This window comes from Bos indicus, chromosome 26 (genome assembly GCF_029378745.1).
Source record: "Bos indicus isolate NIAB-ARS_2022 breed Sahiwal x Tharparkar chromosome 26, NIAB-ARS_B.indTharparkar_mat_pri_1.0, whole genome shotgun sequence".
NCBI lineage: Eukaryota > Metazoa > Chordata > Mammalia > Artiodactyla > Bovidae > Bos > Bos indicus.
Genome location: NC_091785.1, coordinates 34,797,494 through 34,816,044, shown reverse-complemented (window position 1 = coordinate 34,816,044; position 18,551 = coordinate 34,797,494). Strand labels below are relative to the sequence as shown.

The following is an 18,551-nucleotide window of genomic DNA, read 5'->3' as shown; positions in this document are numbered from 1 at the left end:
CTCTCAACTTCTCTGAATCTCCTCTCTTTACCTACAAAAAGAAACTTAAAAACCCCTGTGTACCTTACAGGGTGATGGTGAGGAGACGCATACTAAACAGCATCTCAGCTCATGGGCAGATGATAGACAAGCAACAAAGATTCTTTTTGTTTTCCAAAAATTTTTTTTATGTGGATTGTTTTTACTCTTTATTGAAGTTGTTATAATATTGCTTCTGTTTTATGTTTTTGGTTGTTTTTTTTTTTTTTTTTTGGCTTCTTAGTTGGGGAACATGGAATCTTAGTTCCCTGACCAGGGATCAAACCTGCCCCCCTTGCATTTGAAGGCACAATCTTAACCACTAGACCACCAAGGAAGTCCCAACAGAAGTTTCTTTCCCAAGTGTTGTTCCAGTTTCTCTGCCTTACCTTGGAAGGCTTTTGGAAAGCTCTCCAGAGGCTGTGACCTTGTAATCAACCTGTATTTATTTGCAGGGAGGCTTCTGTAAATCAAGGTTTTAAAAAGGGACTGGGCTACGGAAGTATTTCTGCTCACTGAGAAAATGAGCTTCAGGCCCAGGAAGGAGAGCTGGGAGGCTGAGGAGAGCTTGCAGGCGTATTTGCCTCACTAAACGCCCACATTGGTTAGGGCACCGTGATTATCTGAAGTCCCTGAGCCATTCTCCTCTAGATCAGCCATGTCCAGCCTCTCAGCAGTTTGAAATTGTTTCCGGGGATTTCTGTTATTTTTACACTTGAAAGTTTCTCCCGGTCTCTGGAAGAATGGAATTTCCCTATAATAACGGAGCTGGCCTTGTGCAGAAGCCAAGCCCCTGTTGCAGCTTCGGCAAAGAAAGGAAGAAGAGGAAGCTTTTATCTTGTCTCTGAAGCAGAGGCTTTTCTAGTGCTTCCTGAATGCTTGTCTCATGCTCTTCACTCAGAATCACCACTTAATCACTTTCTTAAATTACAGATACCTGGTTTGCGTGCGTGCTAAGTCATTTCAGTCATGTCCAACTTTTTGCGACTCCATGGACCGTAGCCTGCCAGGCTCATCGGTCCATGATTTTCTCCAGGCAAGGGAACTGAAGTGGGCCGCCATGCCCTCCTCCAGGGGATCTTCCCCGACCCAGGGATCAAACCTGTGTATCTTGTGTCTCCTGCATCGGCAGATGGGTTCTTTACCACTAGTGCCACCTGGAAAGCCCCTACAGATACCTGGATCCCAGAGAAAGGACACGGGATTCTGTGTTTTAAACAAACCCTTCAGGTATTCAGTTGCCCAGCTGGGCCCGGGCAAGTGGGTGGGAGCTTTCCCTCCGTGTTCAGTGCATAGAGGGCCCTGGTGACTACTTGTGATCCAGGGCTGCACCTGCAGGGGTCCTGGGAAGACTGACCGTTTGACCTCCTTCAAGCAAATGTTCTTTAAATACATACTCAACGCCTATTTGGGCTGCCGAAGAATTGATGCTTTTGAGCTATGGTGCTGGAGAAGACTCTTGCGAGTCCTTTGGACTGCAAGAAGATCCAGCTAGTCCATCCTAAAGGAGACCAATCCTGGGTGTTCATTGGAAGGACTGATGGTGAAGCTGAAACTCCAATACTTTGGCCACCTCATGCGAAGATTTGACTCATTGGAAAAGACCCTGATGCTGGGAGGGATTGGGGGCAGGAGGAGAAGGGGACGACAGAGGATGAGATGGTTGAATAGCGTCACCGACTCGATGCACATGAGTTTGGGTGAACTCCGGGAGTTGGTCATGGACAGGGAGGCCTGGCATGCTGCTGTTCATGGGGTCGCAAAGAGTCGGACACGACTGAGCGACTGAACTGAACTGAACTGATGGCTCAGCAGTAAAGAATACGCCTGCAATGCAGGAGACACGTGTCCATTCACTGAGCCAGGAAGATCCCTTGGAGTAGGAAATGGCAACCCACTCCAGTATTCTTGCTTGGATAACCCCATGGACAGAGGAGCCTAGCAGACTACAGTCCAAATGGGTTGCAAAGAGTCAGACATGACTGAACGACTGAGCACAAGCACAACACCTGTTTGGAGGAGAAACACACATATTGAGTGGGGAAGATGCCTCTGTTGCCTGCAGCAAACCTGCTCTGGCCCCAAACCTGCCAGGGTTACTCAGTTACCACGTGCTGTATGATTCCACTTACACAAAACGTCCAGAGTAGACAAATCCGTAGAGCCAGAAAGCAGATTTGTGGTTGTCTAAGGCTGGGAGTAGGGGTGGGGCAGTTGGGATGATGGCTATGGGAAGGAGGGTTTCTTTGAGAGTTAACAAAAATGTTCTAACATTGATTAGGGAGATGAAAGCACAGCTCAGATAAAAGGCACTGAACTGTGCACTTTAAATGGGTAAATTGTATGGTATGTGAATTGCATCTTAAGAAAATTGTTTTCAGTAAACAGACTAAAGTTTACTAGGAAAAACCAAAATCTTGCAGTGAACCATGCCCACTTCTCCTTATAAGGTAGCTGAGTAGCCATCCATTGCTACTGGGGGAAGGGGAAAAGTCCCTTTTCGGAGATTCAGTAAATCTTGTGCAGGGCTCAAATACTTGTATTTTAAACAAGTACTTCTGGTGATTCTGATATAGTAAGAATACACACAGGTCTTTGGAAACTGCTATAGAATGCTCTGTTCCAGAGACCATTTTTCTTGTATCACTGCCTTTTTTGAAAAAAAAAAAAAAAATACCCCTGTGTGTCTGTCTGTCTGTCTGTTAGCTTTCCATATGGATTTGCTCACACATGCTTTAGTCTGGCTGGTATAACTCTACATTTTATATATGAGATCAGTTCCTTTCTCTATTCCAATTTTGGGGCTTGCCTAAGCAAAGTCCCAAGGGAAGGAGGTAAAATGGGAATTAAGGGGTTTGCTGGAGAGCTTTTTGAGACTTCATAAGACAATATCCAAGTTTATAAGAGTCCTTCAATAGTTTGATCCTACGTTAAGTTCAGGTCACTACATAATTATGGGCTGCCCAAGATTGCTTGGCATTGTGGCAATAGTGTGGGCTTTGGCTGCCTGAGTTCAAATTCTGGTCTGCCTTTAATAACCATTATCTTATCCCTTCCGGCCTGTTTTTTTTTTTTTTCTTCACTCAGTCTTGTGTCGACTCTTGCTATCCCGTGGATTGTAGCCCGTCAGCCTCCTCTGTCCATGGGAGGGGCAAGAATACTGGACTGGATCACCATTTCCTTCTCCAGGGGATCTTCCTGACCCAGGGATCAAACCCTCATCTATGTATCTCCTGTGCTGTGGATTCTTTACCCTTGAGCCACCAGGAAAGCCTTATCTCTTTTAGCCTATAGATTTGAATGATTCTGAAGTGTATATGATGTAATAATTGATGTACACAAGATGGCACCAAGTGTCTGCTCAGTAAAAAGAAGCAGGTATTACTGTTGTTTTACTCCTTGTTTCATGCATACTGTTTCCTCATTTGGATTCTAAGCTCCTTTGAGTACAGTCCTTTGACTCCCACACAGCTCCTCTCATAGAGAAACTTAAGGAAGGACAGATTGTGGAAAACACCCATGGGCTGCCAGCCCAGCCTCCGCTCTCCTAGGCTGATCCTGATCCCACCACCTGCAAGGTTACATCTGGGAACTCCCAGCCGCGTCTCTCACGGTGTAAACTCACCTCAATCATCCTATGCCACAGCTGATTGAATTAGCTGAGGACTCCCAACCCAAGCTTGGTTAATGAGTCCCTTTCCAGGAAATGTTCCTGGGCCTGAGATTCCAGCTGGTGTCCCCAGGCCTCTTAGAAAGAGAGTATGTAAATTACCTCTAACAACATGCAGCTACTTTCTACTAGAAGCATAATACCAAGGCCTGCAGTGGGGGATAGAGCTTCCCAGGTGGCTCTGCAGTAAAGAATCTGCCTGTCTAGCAGGAGATATAGATTCAGTCCCTGGGTCAGGAAGATCCTCTGGAGAAGGAAATGGTAACTTGCTCCACTTGCCTGAGAAATCCCACGGACAGAGGAGTCTGGAGGGCTACTGTCCATAGGGTCACAAAGAGTCGGACCTGACTTAGCGACGAAACAACAGCAACAACACTGGAGTGGGAACATAAAACACATGTTCTCATGTTTCTCTGTCACTTCGTAATTTGAAGGGTATTCATATGGTATGATTTTAGCTATTTGTAAGACTTCCAAAGAAGTTTTTTTAAAGCATGGAAAATGTACATACCATAATATTAGGGTAAAAAGGATGAAACAAAATTATGTAGATCTCACAGATTGAGAATATACATAGAATCATAAAACACTGGAAATACATTAAAGTGTCAATAGCAAAAGAGGGATTGTAGATGATTTTTATAACTTTCTGGCTTTTCAAGAAAAGTCTGTATACAGGGGTAAGAGAAGTCAATGTAAGTTTTCTTCTCCCTTTTCTTTAAAAAAATTAAAGCTCCTCTGACCTCAGTTTTGTCAGAAACCTAGATATTTTGATCTTTGAGAAAATAATTTGCACTCTGGAAAGGCATTATTGAAAATGGGCTTCCACAGGCAAGGTGATTTTATGCAGAAGTTCTCAACTGTTGATCCCTTCTAGAGGAGCCCTTCTGCAAGAGGTAAGCAGTTCTACCTCTAAATCAAATATCAATAGTGATTTTCCAATTTGTTGGAGAAAACATGATAGAATTTACCAAAATTAAAATTTTCTCCCTAAAATTTTCTCTTGATGCCTTTCTCAATTAGAATCTCTCAGACTGAACATTAGACTCACTGGGGAGCTTTAAAAATATGCAAATACCACGGCTCCATTTTCCAGAAACCCTGACTTAATCAGTTTCTTCTGGAGCCCAGATGGTTACAGTTTTTAAATCTCTTTAAGTGATTCTGATCTTTAAGCAGGATTGAGGACCACTGACCTAGTATATCTGGTTGTATGCAAAATTCTACTTTCATTTATTTTATTGTCTGAGATTAATGTATACATATTTATTAGGATTCCAGGAGGAGAATCACAATTTTCACATGCCCTACTAACTGAAGGAATTGGAAACTCCAGAAAGAATTCATTCCCTGGGCACTGCCATTCCTGGTGGCCAGAGAGACTGTTTGGTGACATCGCCCTCCTGTGGCAACACTTGTAACTGTTCAGCAGGGCCTGGGTTCACTCTTCTTCCCATTGTTTGTCTCTGTCTCTTTTTTCTCATTGTGTCTTTAATAATCGTTCCAAAGTCAGCTCTGAACCTTGCCTGGCAGAGCCTCCCATGGAGTTGGCCTCCCTTTCAGCCACTGACTGGCGGGGTGTGGGGCTGCCCTTTGAAAGCTCCCTTGAATTAGTAACAATGTGTGCCCCTTCCCGACATGTCAGCAGCTGGACTTGGAACCCTAAACCTGGGACAAAGTTTCCAGTCTAATTCTTTGCTGTCAGGAGTGACGACAGTTGCTGATATAAGCTACAGATTTGCTTATTGACCCTGGGAATGCTGAACCAACTCAGAATGTTCGGGTACATTTACAGGGGTGGAAAATGCCACCAACATAGTTAGGGAAACAGGGAAAGTGTAACTATTGAGCAAAACAAACTCTTCAGAATATTCGGTTTAACTCTTTCCCTTGTGTAGGGGCAGAAGTCTGAGGGGGGACGGGGGAGAGGACAGCTGAGGAGAGGAAGTGTCACCAGGGTGACAATGGGCGGTTCTGCAGACCTGGGTCCTGGAGCTGGCAGGTGGGGAAAGACTAACCTCGGTGGAGAGAACTTCATTGCACATCAAAGCCACCTGGGAAACTTGCCCAGAAAGCTCCTATGTAAGCTTCCACCAGTTTGATTCAATCAGTCCAGGACTCTGAGGGGACTGAGAAGCAGAGAAGAACCTACTGCTCCCTGGTGCCCATTTGGTCCCAGGCACAGTGCTACGACATCATTCTCTCCTCCAGTCCTTACATCAACCCTCTGAGGTAAATGGTGCGGTTCCCATTTTACCGATGAGGAAACCGAGGCTCAGGGAGGTAGTGTTGGGTGCCCGAAGCCTCACAGCCAGGCAACGATGGTGCATGGATGGCAATGCCAGGTAGGAAGGAGTTGGCAGGGAGCTGTTCCCAGGAACAAGTCGTGGGAGTAAGTCAAATTCTGCATTACTAGGTGCAAAGTCAAATGTCAGAGCCGGACCTGAGATACGCTGAGGCTTCCGAGGGGGCGCTGGCGGTAAAGAAGCCACCTGCCAATGCCAGGGACATAAGGTATGTGGGTTCGATCCCTGGGTTGGGAAGATTCTTTGGAGGACGGCCTGGCAATCCACTCTAGTATCCTAGCCTGGAGAATGCCAAGGACAGAGGGAGGATCCTGGTAGGCTACAGCCCATGCGGTCGCACAGAAATATGCCAGGCCTGCGAGCTCTGTGGGGACCTTCTGCTCTCCTTGAGGACAGCTGTGGTCTCAGAGCCTGAATGGTGCCAAATCTATGCCAGGTGGTGAAGGGAAGCTTGGAGTGAGGTAGGGATGCAGGGAGGGAGGAAGGAAAGGTAGAAAGAGGAAGAGGAGGCAGGACCCAGAGACCAGCCAGACCAGAGGACTGCAGAAGTCAAGGGGGCGGTGGACTGCGGGGAGCTGCCCGTGAGAACGGGGTCCTTTGCTTGAAGGACACAGCTCTGGGAGCTGCCTCAGTCCTTGAGGGTTTGCTTGCAAACATAGCTCTCTGTCCCGCCACCCCAGAGATTAGGCGCTTATTTACTGCAGGCACCTGGAGTTCTGTGCAAACTTCTCATGCACAGAGAAATGTTATCTGGTGTAAGAAATAATAACAGGGTGCCATTCCCATGCTCTCAAGATTTCTTGTGACTCTTTGTAAGATGTATAGGTCAACCAAGAAAAAATGTCAACTGTCTTGTCTTTCTCACGCTTTTCTGTATAAATATAAGATGCTGAATAAAGTTGGTGTCAGACTGCGTCCCTTCGTGGTGACGTGTCTGAACCTCTCGACCCCATCTTTGTAGTCTCTTGCTTTAGTTTCTTTCTTAGCCCCGCCGTGCACGTTCTCAGGACCTGATCGACTTTGCCGGCTAGCACCGGCAGTGGACATGAGGAGCCAAGCGCTGATCAGCTGTAAGGTGGGGCTGGGGGTCTCCCCTGTGCCCTCGCCCTCCTGCAGCTCTTTCTCCTTGAGCTTCTTTCTTCCTTCTGGATCTTCTCATGTTCCTCTCTTCTCCTTTCTTCCTGTTTCTTTTCCACATTAAAGGAAGGTTTTTATCTTCCCTCAGAAATCCTCGGGGTGTCCTCCCAGCATGTCACACACTCCTCACAGGATATCAAGGGGAACAGTCAATCGCTTGAATAAAGAAAAACATCAAAATCCAATCCCTCTGTAATCAAAACCCACACCAGCCTTCTTCCCACAGCGCGCACATCCTCGCTGGCCTGAGCCCTCCTCCCCGGCGCCTTCCCACTGAGGTGAGATCACCCTGGGCTGGGAAGAGCTGCCTGCAATTCCTTGTGGCAACAGCACTTATCAGTGTCTCATGTTTAATGCAAGCCAGCTTCAGAGACAGGAAAGCTTTCAAGATACAGGTTAAGATACACAAATGCTGCCCTTTCCAGAGCGCACAGAAGTATACGCAACCCATGTGGGTTGGTTGGAATAATTGCATTCTCATCTGTACAGAGTTAAGCAAACCAGTTCTGTCAGAGGAAAATGTATCTACCTAAGAGCCTCTGTGGCCCAGAGAGGTCTAGGTTCCCTCCACCCTTTGAGTCTTGCAAGTGTTTTTAGAATGTTGTTGTTGTTCAGTCTCTAAGTTGTGTACGACTCTTTGTGACTGCAGCATGCCAGGCTTCCCTGGTCCTTCATCAAGCTCCTGGAGCTTGCTCAAACTCAAGTCCATCGAGTCGGTGATGCCATGCAACCATCTCATCCTCTGTTGCCTGCTTCTCCTCCTGCCCTCAGTCTTCCCCAGCATCAGTGTCTTCTCTACTGAGTTGGCTCTTCGCATCATGTGACCAAAGTATTGGAGCTTCAGCATCAGTCCTTCCAATGAGTGTTTGATCTCCTCGCAGTCCAAGGGACTCTCAAGAGTCTTCTCCAGCACCACAATTCAAAAGCATCAGTTCTTCAGTGCTCAGCCTTCTTTAGAATGAAGAAATGCCAAAATCAGGCTTTAAAAATTCCAGTGGATTGTCAGTTCTTAACATTAGCAAGTTAATATTTCAAATAGCAAATATATAATGAGTTACCAGCTAATTATCAGATTTGCATAAAGTAATATAATTCATGGACACAGTGTAAAGCTGTGTTTTGAAAAACTTCTTTCAATCCTGTCCGTATATGATTCCTTTGGAAGTAACATGAAAGTCTAAAATTGAATACTTCTGTGGGGCGACGTTCGAGCTAACAGTGTTGGTGACTGTGGAGGTTTCCCTTCTGTTAACACGGACCCTCTTGTCCATAAGTCTTACTGTTCTTCTCACTCTGTCATCCATTCTGAATCAGATGGTATATCAGTGTCCTCTGGTCTGTTTCAAGAATGCTCAGGTCAGAAGGGCTTTATAAATAACACACATTTAGTCCAATAGCCTTTCTTAGGCTATTTGGACCCAAAGCTTCATGTCAAGTCAACACACTGCTGTATAATTCTCTCTCTTTTTTTAATGGCCCTGGTGCTGCTTAAGAAACTGCTGATTCTAGGATTAGGGCAGAAAACACAGAAGATGAGCCTGGAGCATCTTACAATGCCAAAAAGTAAGGAAATGCTAAAAAACCAACCAAAAGAAACCCCTACATTGATGGCGGTGTCAGTGGGGCAACTGGGGCAATTTGAGCAGACAAGTCAAGGAAGCAGCACTGGCTTATAACCTGAAGTAGAAAATAAATATTCATGAGTATTATCAATATACAGGATTGAATAAATAAATAAATGGGGGAGGGGACATAGATTTTCCTTGAAGAGCTGCAAATAATTTATGTAGACACTCAACCTTCAACAAGATAGCATGTAACTCCCCAGTTCTTAATGTAGACTGTGCATTGCAACTCACTTCCAAAGACAGCAGTGTGGAAAGAGGTCGGGAGTAAATTTATCGTGGGAACAGAGTCAAGGGAAGATAAAAATGTATCATTAAATCAGGCCAAGTGTATGGATGTATTTATTGGAGTCTAGATTTAATGTCAGCTCATCCATCTGGACATGGCTGTAGCAGTGTTCTTGATAGATTTAATGATGTGTGTACTCATTGGTGGGGCTTCTCTGGTAGCTCAGATGGTATAGAATCTGCCTTCAATGCAGAAGAACCAATCCCTGGGTTAGGAAGATCCCCTGGAGAAGGGAATGGCAACCCTCTCTAGTATCCTGGGACTTACCTGGTGGCTCAATGGTGGCCTATATCCAATGAGCTGAGATGCCAGAATTTCCTAGTGTAATGTAGAAAAGGCATGCAAAAGCTTAGGGAGACAGGAATGTAGATTTCTGTGGGCCATGAGTACCCAACAATATCTCCAGATGGGGTCCAGATGGCCATGTTCTCACTAAGGTATGAAGAAATATCAGGAGAACATCTGCATCATCAGAAATGTCTGTGGGGCTGTCCTCTTGAGGCTGAGGCTCAGACAGGAAGATACTGCCATCGAGATGGGTCCTATCAGGACAATAGAAACCATGGAATTCTCCAGGCAATAATACTGGAATGGATAGCCATTCCTTTCTCCAAGGGATCTTCCCAACTCAGAGGTTGAACTGGGGTCTCCTGCATTGCAGGCGGATTCTTTACTATCTGAACCACCAGGGAAGCCCTAATAAAAACTATACCATAGAGATGTCAGCAGAGGGAATTTAATATGGGAATTCATTACACTAGTGTTGGAGGGCTGAGTGAGGAAGAAGGGTGATTCTCTGTGGTGCTCCAGAAGTAATAACCCAGGTTGGGCCCTGGGCAGCCGGGGCTCAGGCCTCTGACAGAGGGCATTACTATGCTGCTGTTGCTGCCTCTGGGAAGCCTGAAGAAACTGTTTCTGGGAGAGCTTAAGTAATGCATGCATACTAAGTCTCTTCAGTCTGTCCAACTTCGCGACCCCATGGACTGTACCCCCCGGGCTCCTATGTCCATGGGACTCTCCAGGCAACAATACTGGAGTAAGTTGCCATGCCCTCCTCTGGGGCCGACATAATAGAAGCCAAAACCAACTGCTGAGAACCCAATTCTGAACAGGTATGTCTGGAACAGCAAGTAAACTCAAAGAAGTTTCTTCTCCCCTCAGGTTTCCCCGTCTCCTTCTTGAACCCTTGATTGACAAAACCTAGTAGAAAGCCAGCTAGTAAAGGAAAAATATAATTTGTGGAATCCCAGCTTAGGACCCTAAAGAATAGAGAAGAGTGGATGTGAAGATGAAGGAGCAAGTCTTCGTCATCTGCACAGAACTCGCCTCATCCCCTCTTCTTTAAAAAGCAAATCTCTCAAAGACACACTTTCCTGGACTCCCCTCCCTTTGCCAAAACCAGATAAAAGTGAAGCAAAAGTGAAGTTGCTCAGTCATGTCTGACTCTTTGCTACCCCATGGACTGTAGCCTGCCAGGCTTCTCCGTCCATGGGATTTTCTAGGCAAGAGTACTAGAGTGGGTTGCCATTTCCTTCTCCAGGGAAAGCTAGATAGGGTATCAGTAAATACTGGCTGAGCATCACCACCGATGTTACTATAATCCTGCGACACAGCACAGTCCATTTTAGACCTCAGATCCTCCTATCTATAAACACAGAGCTCAGTTATGTATTTAGCTAGAAGATTCTTTCCACTGTAATCAGGATCATTTTGGAAAGTCACATCAGGAGAGCAGAGCCCTTCCTTTGATATAAGAGGTATAGACTTTTGATGTCAGTGGTCTTGATGAACAGAAATGCTGAAGGCAGCTTAACTACTTCTGTAAAATACATTATTCTTTTAAAAAATAAATCATTGTAAGAGACAGGGATCAGCTCAGCTTCCATGGTGATGTGGGGATTTCTGAAGAGTTCGCAGATTTTTTTAAAAATGTGATGCAGGGTATGAGAAATTTGCAAGATCTTTCTAAAAATAACCTCAGAAACAGCAGAAAACTCAGCATTTATATCTGTTCAATGCCTGGCGTGATGCAGTCCATGAGTTTGCAGAGAGTCGGACATAACTGACTGACTGAACTGAACTGAATGTCTTTCTCATCCAAAAAGGGCTGATAGTGAGGATTTCAGTTTTAAGGCCTTATGGCACAGTTGAGTGACTGGTCACACAGCTCCCTGGAGGAAGGGCCAGAATACAATAGTCTTGTATCAGAAAGTATAGAAGTGGCACGCTGTATCATGAGGATGAAGAACTTTTCATAATGGCCTTAAAACAGTGTTGATATTGAAATGCTCAGCCCAGAATTATCTATGTCAAACTAATTACACTTCCCTGGTCTTTTTCTTCCTACTGAAATAAAAACGATAATAAATGAGCAAAACACTACTTGGCAAGATATATATCAGCTTTTTCTTTGAAATACTCAGAACTCAATGAATATCAATTATATTAGAGGCTGAGCATGAAAAGACTCCCACCACTAAGAATGGTGCGAATTTTACTTCAATGTCAAATTCCAAAGAAAAACACCCAGAAATTGCTATGCACGTTCACATTTACAGCTTTTTTTATTTTGGGGATGCGGTTTGGAACCCAAATTCCAATGAGTTGTGTGCTCTTGCCGACAGTATTTTAAGGGAAAAGCTTCCTTGAAACTCCATCACATTGGATCTTTTTAAGGAAAATTCAGGTCTTTGTAAACAGAACCTGTTTATTGTCAAGGAGTCCAAGGTACATGGACTATTGGGATAATGTTTATACCCTAAAAGGAGACGTTTTCTTCTCAACCTCCATTTCCGTTGGAATCCAACACCAATTCAACTCAAGAAGAAGATGTTCTATTTGCTAATCATCTCTAAAATGGAATTGATATGATGACTGCAGGACACTCTAATAATTGAAGTAGCCAACAAAGATCACAGAACAATGAAATGCTCTGTGACTTGCTACACTGTTGATAAGAGCAACAGGATAAAGAAATTTAAGAAGGAAAGTGTGTTTTAAACACAGAAGAATAATATTTGAGGAATGACTAGTTTGTTTCCCTCTAGAAATCTCCTGTACACGGGTCTCTTGGGAAGTCTAATCAATTAAAACCCTACATGCTATTCTATTTGTGAGTGGAATGAAGCATACGTTTCTCATGTTATTACATAAATGAATCTCATCTTCAGGGCTTTGAAATATAACATTATCCAGACTATAGCGAATGTGCATGCCCCCTCATCTTTCTGCATTATGATGAAATTGATTTTATGATTCTCATAAATTACAGGCCTGAGGGAGTAACAGACTTGAAGATGGTTTTGCTTTGTCTCTTCTAATCTCACAGGCTGCGTGTGTCACTTGCTCTTTTTCCTGTTTCTTTTTTCCTGAGTTGCAGATAGCTCTTCAAGTTTGCAATTCTTGTTATAGTTCTCAACCAAAAAATGTGCTTTGAAAAAGATTCATCTGTTAGACCCAGGATGTATTCTTGGCTTATTTAGATCCTCTAACCTGAATATTGGGTTTGCCTGGTGGCTTAATGGTAAAGAATCCACCTGCCAATGCAGGAGATGCAAGAGACACGAGTTTGATCCCTGGTCCGGGAAGATCCCCTGGAGAACGAAATGGTAACCCATTCCTGTATTCTTGCCTGGAAAATCCCTTGGATAGAAGAGCCTAGCAGGCTACAGTCCGTGGGGTCGCAAAGAGTCGGACATGACTGAGTATACACACACACACACCTTAAGAAGACTGAGAATGGGAAGGGAGATACAAGTCAGGTCTCCTCTTCTTGTTCTGGCAGGTGTGATCCCTTACCTGTCCAGCTGCCTGCTAGACTGAGCCTGGCCTTCAATTTCAGGAACAGATGGAGTTATGAGAACCTAGTACAGGTTTACAGATTATAACTCCACACATATCCAGCACGAGGTTTCTGAATTTATCTGTTCTGTTTACATCAGCCCATTTAATTCTCTCTTAATTAGATATGCTTCAACCTGTGTCCCAGCCTAGCAGAGAATAAAGATATGTGGCCAAGGGAGCATTGAATTCAAGCCAGCATAAAGGTTTCGTTCTACAAATGTATTCAACCAAATCTCACCCTTAATGTTCAGATTATCTTTTAGCCTTAAATCTTTTGGTTTTAGTATTTCAGTTGACTTTTGGCTTTCTCTCTATATAAATAATAGTTCTATAAAGAGATAAGTCAAATCAGAACTGCTACTATTCAACAATTGAGAAAATATGCCTCCCCCTCCCAGTACAATTGGGGCTTTCCTCATAACTCAGTTGGTTAAAAAATCTGCCTGCAATGCAGGAGATCCCGGTTCAATTCCTGGGTCCAGAGGATCCCCTGGAGAAGGAAATGGCAACCCATTCCAGTATTCTTGCCAGGAAAATCCCAGGGACAGAAGAGCCAGGCGTGCTACAGTCCATGGGGTTGAAAGAGTTGGACACAATTAGTGACTAAAAATCCCATGGATGGAGGAGCCTGGTAGGCTGCAGTCCATGGGGTCACTAGGAGTCTGACACAACTGATCGACTTCATTTTCCCTTTTCACTTTCATGCATTGGAGAAGGAAATGGCAACCCACTCCAGTGTTCTTGCCTGGAGAATCCCAGGGATGGCGGAGCCTGGTGGGCTGCCATCTATGGGGTCGCACAGAGTCAGACACGACTGAAGCGACTTAGCAGCAGCAGTAGCAGTGACTAAAGCACAAGGAACAATCACTTGGGCTGGTGCCTTATACCAGTCTCAGAATGAAGAAGGTGGAAGGAAACAGCCATGGTAAATCTAACAGGATACACAAGAGCTGACTGTTAATTGCTGAGTGGGACTTTTTATAACTTCTCAGAATATCTGGCCTATGTGTACTTACAAGTATGAATGTCATTCAGTCAACACTGGAGGCTGGGGTTTTCCCTTTTGCTGATCTGCAACACCACGAGCTCTCACAATGCTCGGGTGCTGTTTCTCTATCAGTGTTCCAGTGCATACTTTATTTTTGTAAAAACACTGAACCAGGACTGAGACTTTTTGAGGGCAGAAAAGCTTCTATTTGTTTTCCTACCATCTTAAAACTTGGTTCATAGGAAGCTCCCAGTATTTGTTGAATAAACCAAATTATCATTTTGGTTTGAAATTACATGTAGGTATCCTATTTCTGATACATTTTTAGAAATGCTATGATAACACAAATAAAAACTCCTAATGCACACAACAGTCAAGAGTATATGAAACAGGCTTGATCTCTCTAAGGTGGGTAGTGGGGTCTAGTTCCAGTGAATTTAAAAAGCAGTCTCCTATGAGGCGAGGTGTACAGGCAACAACTTTCCTAATTGACTTTAGACCAACCAAAACCTATTCAATTTCTTCCATGGAAACCTCAGCATCGAACTGTCATGCAGTGTTTTTGCTTTTTTTTTTTTTTAGATGAAGAGATAAGCTTTTACTGGAAAGATTTTACTCTAACAAAAATTTCAACCCTAAGAATTTTAGTTCTTTAAATTCCCTTGCGATAACTAGCATTCTAGATGGAACACTGCAAAATTGAGAACCAGGATTTTGGACTGGGAATCTGCTGATGCATTCCTAAAATGCAGGTGGCTTTTGAAGCAGCTCATAACAAGGAGGTGACTTTGATTCTTCAATGTCTGAACCTCACCTCTCCTGTATCCTTAAACTTGTTGCCTTCTTTATTTCCTTATAAAACTATTTTGAGAAACACTGGCTGAAAAGAACCATGGGTAGGTGGGATTAATAACTACATTTTTTTCCCATTGGGCCATGTATTACATGTTTCTTTCAGTTTCCAATTAAGGGACTTGGCAAATACTTAAGTGAATGGAATAAGCTTAGAGTCAAATTGTTTTAAATGTCAGTTAAAGAGAAGGGTTTTTATGTTATAAATCTATTAAGAAATAATGCTTACAATGAATTACATTTCTTAGATTGCATAAACAATCCTTTCTTAAGGGAAGTGATTATGAAGGAGGTGGGGTGGAAAATATAAAGCTCACCCAGGGGGATTTTTTGGGGATTTTTTTAAAGCTATACATTCTCCCTCCACAAATATTCTGATATATTCCTTTTTGTTCTCTCTCTGGAATCAGTGCTATAGTGAACCACTGACTGTTATGTGTCGTATCCTTTTGTATATTATGAATTATTGTTTTATATTTATCAGTGAATGACATGTTTCCAATTAGACTTCTACAAAAATATACGACAATATTTTGTTTAAATTACATTATTTATTTTTAATTATCCCTCTTAGTCCTGCATGCATTGTTAGCACAAAAATTTGATTACAACCTCCATTGAAGAGATAGTAGGTACACAATCACCATCTGAAGAGTTTCTTCAGAGATGACCGACCTAGAATTCCAGGCCATCATAACACTGTCAGTAACCTATACAATGTTCAATAGAAAAATTTACCAAATATCCTTTGTTTAATGTAAACAAGGCAGGAGGCAAAACAGATATTATAGTAACACTATTTTACAGGGCCCAGAAATATGATTACCTACCATGTTTTAACACATCAAGTGTCACAATGACATGCATATTTTGATTAATTGTACAATCCAAAATATAATTACCATATAAATTGTGGTTTTAGCAATTCACTGTAACTTCTGTCAATACTTATAAACTTCATAATTAAATGGTAATTGTATATTAATGCAATAACTTATGGAAATATGTTACCATGAATTATGAAGTAATTCCATAATTTGTGCCCCGTAAAATTAAGTGTAATAATCTTTACACTAGCAACAGTGTAAGCAAGCTAAGGATTTTGGTCCTCATAGATATATACACAGATATATATATACAGATATACACATACAATAATGTACAATTAAACCAAAAAGCTATGAATTCACTCACAGCTTATATATTGCACAGACAGATACATTATGAGAACATTACAGAGTTAGAATGTGAGTACTACAATGATAATTGGCTGGCTAAGGACAAATCTTGAGTTCTATCAAGTAAAGAATGTGGCTCATTACTAAAAAGAAAAAAAAGAAAGAAAAAAGCCAAAGACTATACTGTTAAGAGAGAAAGTTTAAAAAAGAATGTTACACCCATACACCAATGTGAAGCAAGACTAAAGTTCAGTTTGGAACTTGTTATGGCAAGCGATCCTAGGGTGGTACTGTCCACCCAACACAGTGTGCAGCAGTCACTGTTCTGCACATGCTAAGGAACAGAAACAGTCAACTTCCGAAAGTATCAATATGGCTAGTCATGTAGCACAATGTTTCATAACAAATCAGACTCACTCTGAGACCTTGTGCTGGCTCTAGGTCTGAACTAAATAAGAAAAAGAAAAGAAGGACAGAAACCAACGTAAAAGATAAGCAAACTATACCTTAAGCCTTAGCTGATTACAAATCAAAGTCATTATAATAATTTAGGAAAATAATTATCTTTAAGAAGCAGCATACACACACACACACAAATAGGAGTTAAAGCTTTTCTGAGCTTGGTTTCATGGATTAGCCAAAAGGTCCCATTGTGAAATCAAGGATAAAATAGTATTTGGCTTTCGAGGTAACATTGCCATTACACTTATTGAACTCTATGAAAACATTAAGAAATATCTAATACCTCTTAATGTTCTATTTTAAATCCACCTACATCAAAGTAGACTACAACTACATCTAAAAATAAAGATGTTGCAGTGTTCCTTGCATCAATAAATACAGCAAAAAGAATAATATGCCTTCCCACGGTTAAAAATCATTTAAAGAAAAACGTGCACAAAGTAACTATCTCCCACTTATTTCTTCATTGTTTTGCTTAATAAATCTCCTAGAGTGAGCTAACAAAGATTTGCATTGAATTTAGAAATTTAGCTTTTTTGTCATTTTTAACAGTGGTAAGTCAGCCAAGAATAGTCATAATTTTTTTGACATTTTGTTCTTAATAAATAGCAAAAACTAACTACAAAATAAATCAGAAAAACAAACACAACAAAATTAGCAGTAGGTGTAAAATATGCTTCTACACACATGCTGTAGGATGCAGAGATGCAAATATGCTGAACAAGTTCTCAAGGGGCATTCGGTCCCTTTCAGGCTGGAAGGCTCGCTAGACTGCTGCTCCCACAAACACCAGTAAATGGGAAGGCAAGGAGCAAAGTGCTGCTGCTTAACACATCAACCGAAAAACAAAAACCCAAGAAAGCTCAGAAGCATATTTGAGTGATAAGCATCACTTAAAAGGAAGCACAGAAAGTGGATCAGCAAACCCCACTGTGTAAACCGAGGACACGCGTGCTGTGCACAGCGCAGCCGGCTCCCCACACCACTCCTTCCTGCACCCGCGCCCACACAGAGACCACTTTACCCAAGTTATTTCATATGTAAACAGGACAGATCGGTTGGTTTGCTTTTAAATCTCTTTAGAATGACTTAAAAGACTGAGAAAAGAAACTGTAAACACTCAGGAGGCCATCGGCATTTTGATTGCTGCCACCTACACCACAATGCGTTTCAATACGAAAATCAAATTATAAAGCAAGTTTCAGAGAGGGACGCAGAGACAGAAAAAAAGAAAGGGTCTCAACCCAATACATGTTAATCAACTTAAAAAATACTACTTTAGTAAACAATACCAATGGTGAGCACAAATTCAATGTTGTTGCAAAAATGACAAAGTGTAAATTAACTGGGACCCATACATGAAAATCAATCACTAACCTGGCTGTGTGCACAAAAGAGTAAAAGAACGTTTCTTTAAAAAATATATATATATTAATCAAGAATTTATCATATTAAACTGTTATTCTTAGAAAAGCTGAAGAAAGTTAATGGTGTTCTACACATTTTAATCTTCTATTATTAATTCATTTGACAGTTTCTAAATTGTACTTTTTTTCTCATTTACAGTTCTTTTAAATATTTTGTTTGATAAGAATTCTGACCTTAAAAAGTTATAAAATTAGGGTTTTGGCTTTTTATTTTTTGCTACTTGTTAATCCAAAAGAATGTAAGCACTTGAGTCCCAAAGAATGTCAAAAGGCCTTGCTACCTAAAAGGATATTACATTAACAGAAATATCATCAAAGTCATGACATCAGAAATTTTGCAGCTTTTCACACAGGCATTAGAAATGCTTATTTCCTGAAGTTCCTTTGATTGTATCCTGGATTCAAGGATGTGCAACTTTATATACAGAACCATTATGATAAAGCCAGTGAAAACAACATCACACAACACTGTACTGAGAGCGTCCACTCAGTGGGTTCTGAATGGTTCTGTCCAGTTTACAGCAATGCTTCATTTAAAAAGGCTTTTTATTGTCACGTGGCTGGGTGGAACTGAGGCTTTTTTGATGAAATGTACATGATAGTTCTATTCCCTTGGTTACTTGAAAGATGCTGTTTAGGGTGTGGAGGCTGCGTGGTATTTCACGAAGGCGATGGCCGCCAGCTCCTTACAGAACTCTTCCAGCACAATCACACCCTCCAACAAGGTGATGTGGTCAATCCTAGGAAGGGAAAGCA

General features: G+C 42.2%; 1 protein-coding gene across 1 annotated transcript in view; it reads right to left on the bottom strand.

Moving 5' to 3' along the window:
- Positions 1 to 15,259: 15,259 nt before the first annotated feature.
- The window catches only part of FHIP2A (FHF complex subunit HOOK interacting protein 2A), a 37,620-nt gene continuing 34,328 nt past the window's right edge, over positions 15,260 to 18,551 (bottom strand). The window contains exon 17 of the mRNA XM_019952922.2: positions 15,260 to 18,535. Within this exon, the coding sequence (XP_019808481.2) occupies positions 18,430 to 18,535 (106 nt within the window). The 3' untranslated portion in view covers positions 15,260 to 18,429. The remainder of the gene's footprint in view (positions 18,536 to 18,551) is intronic.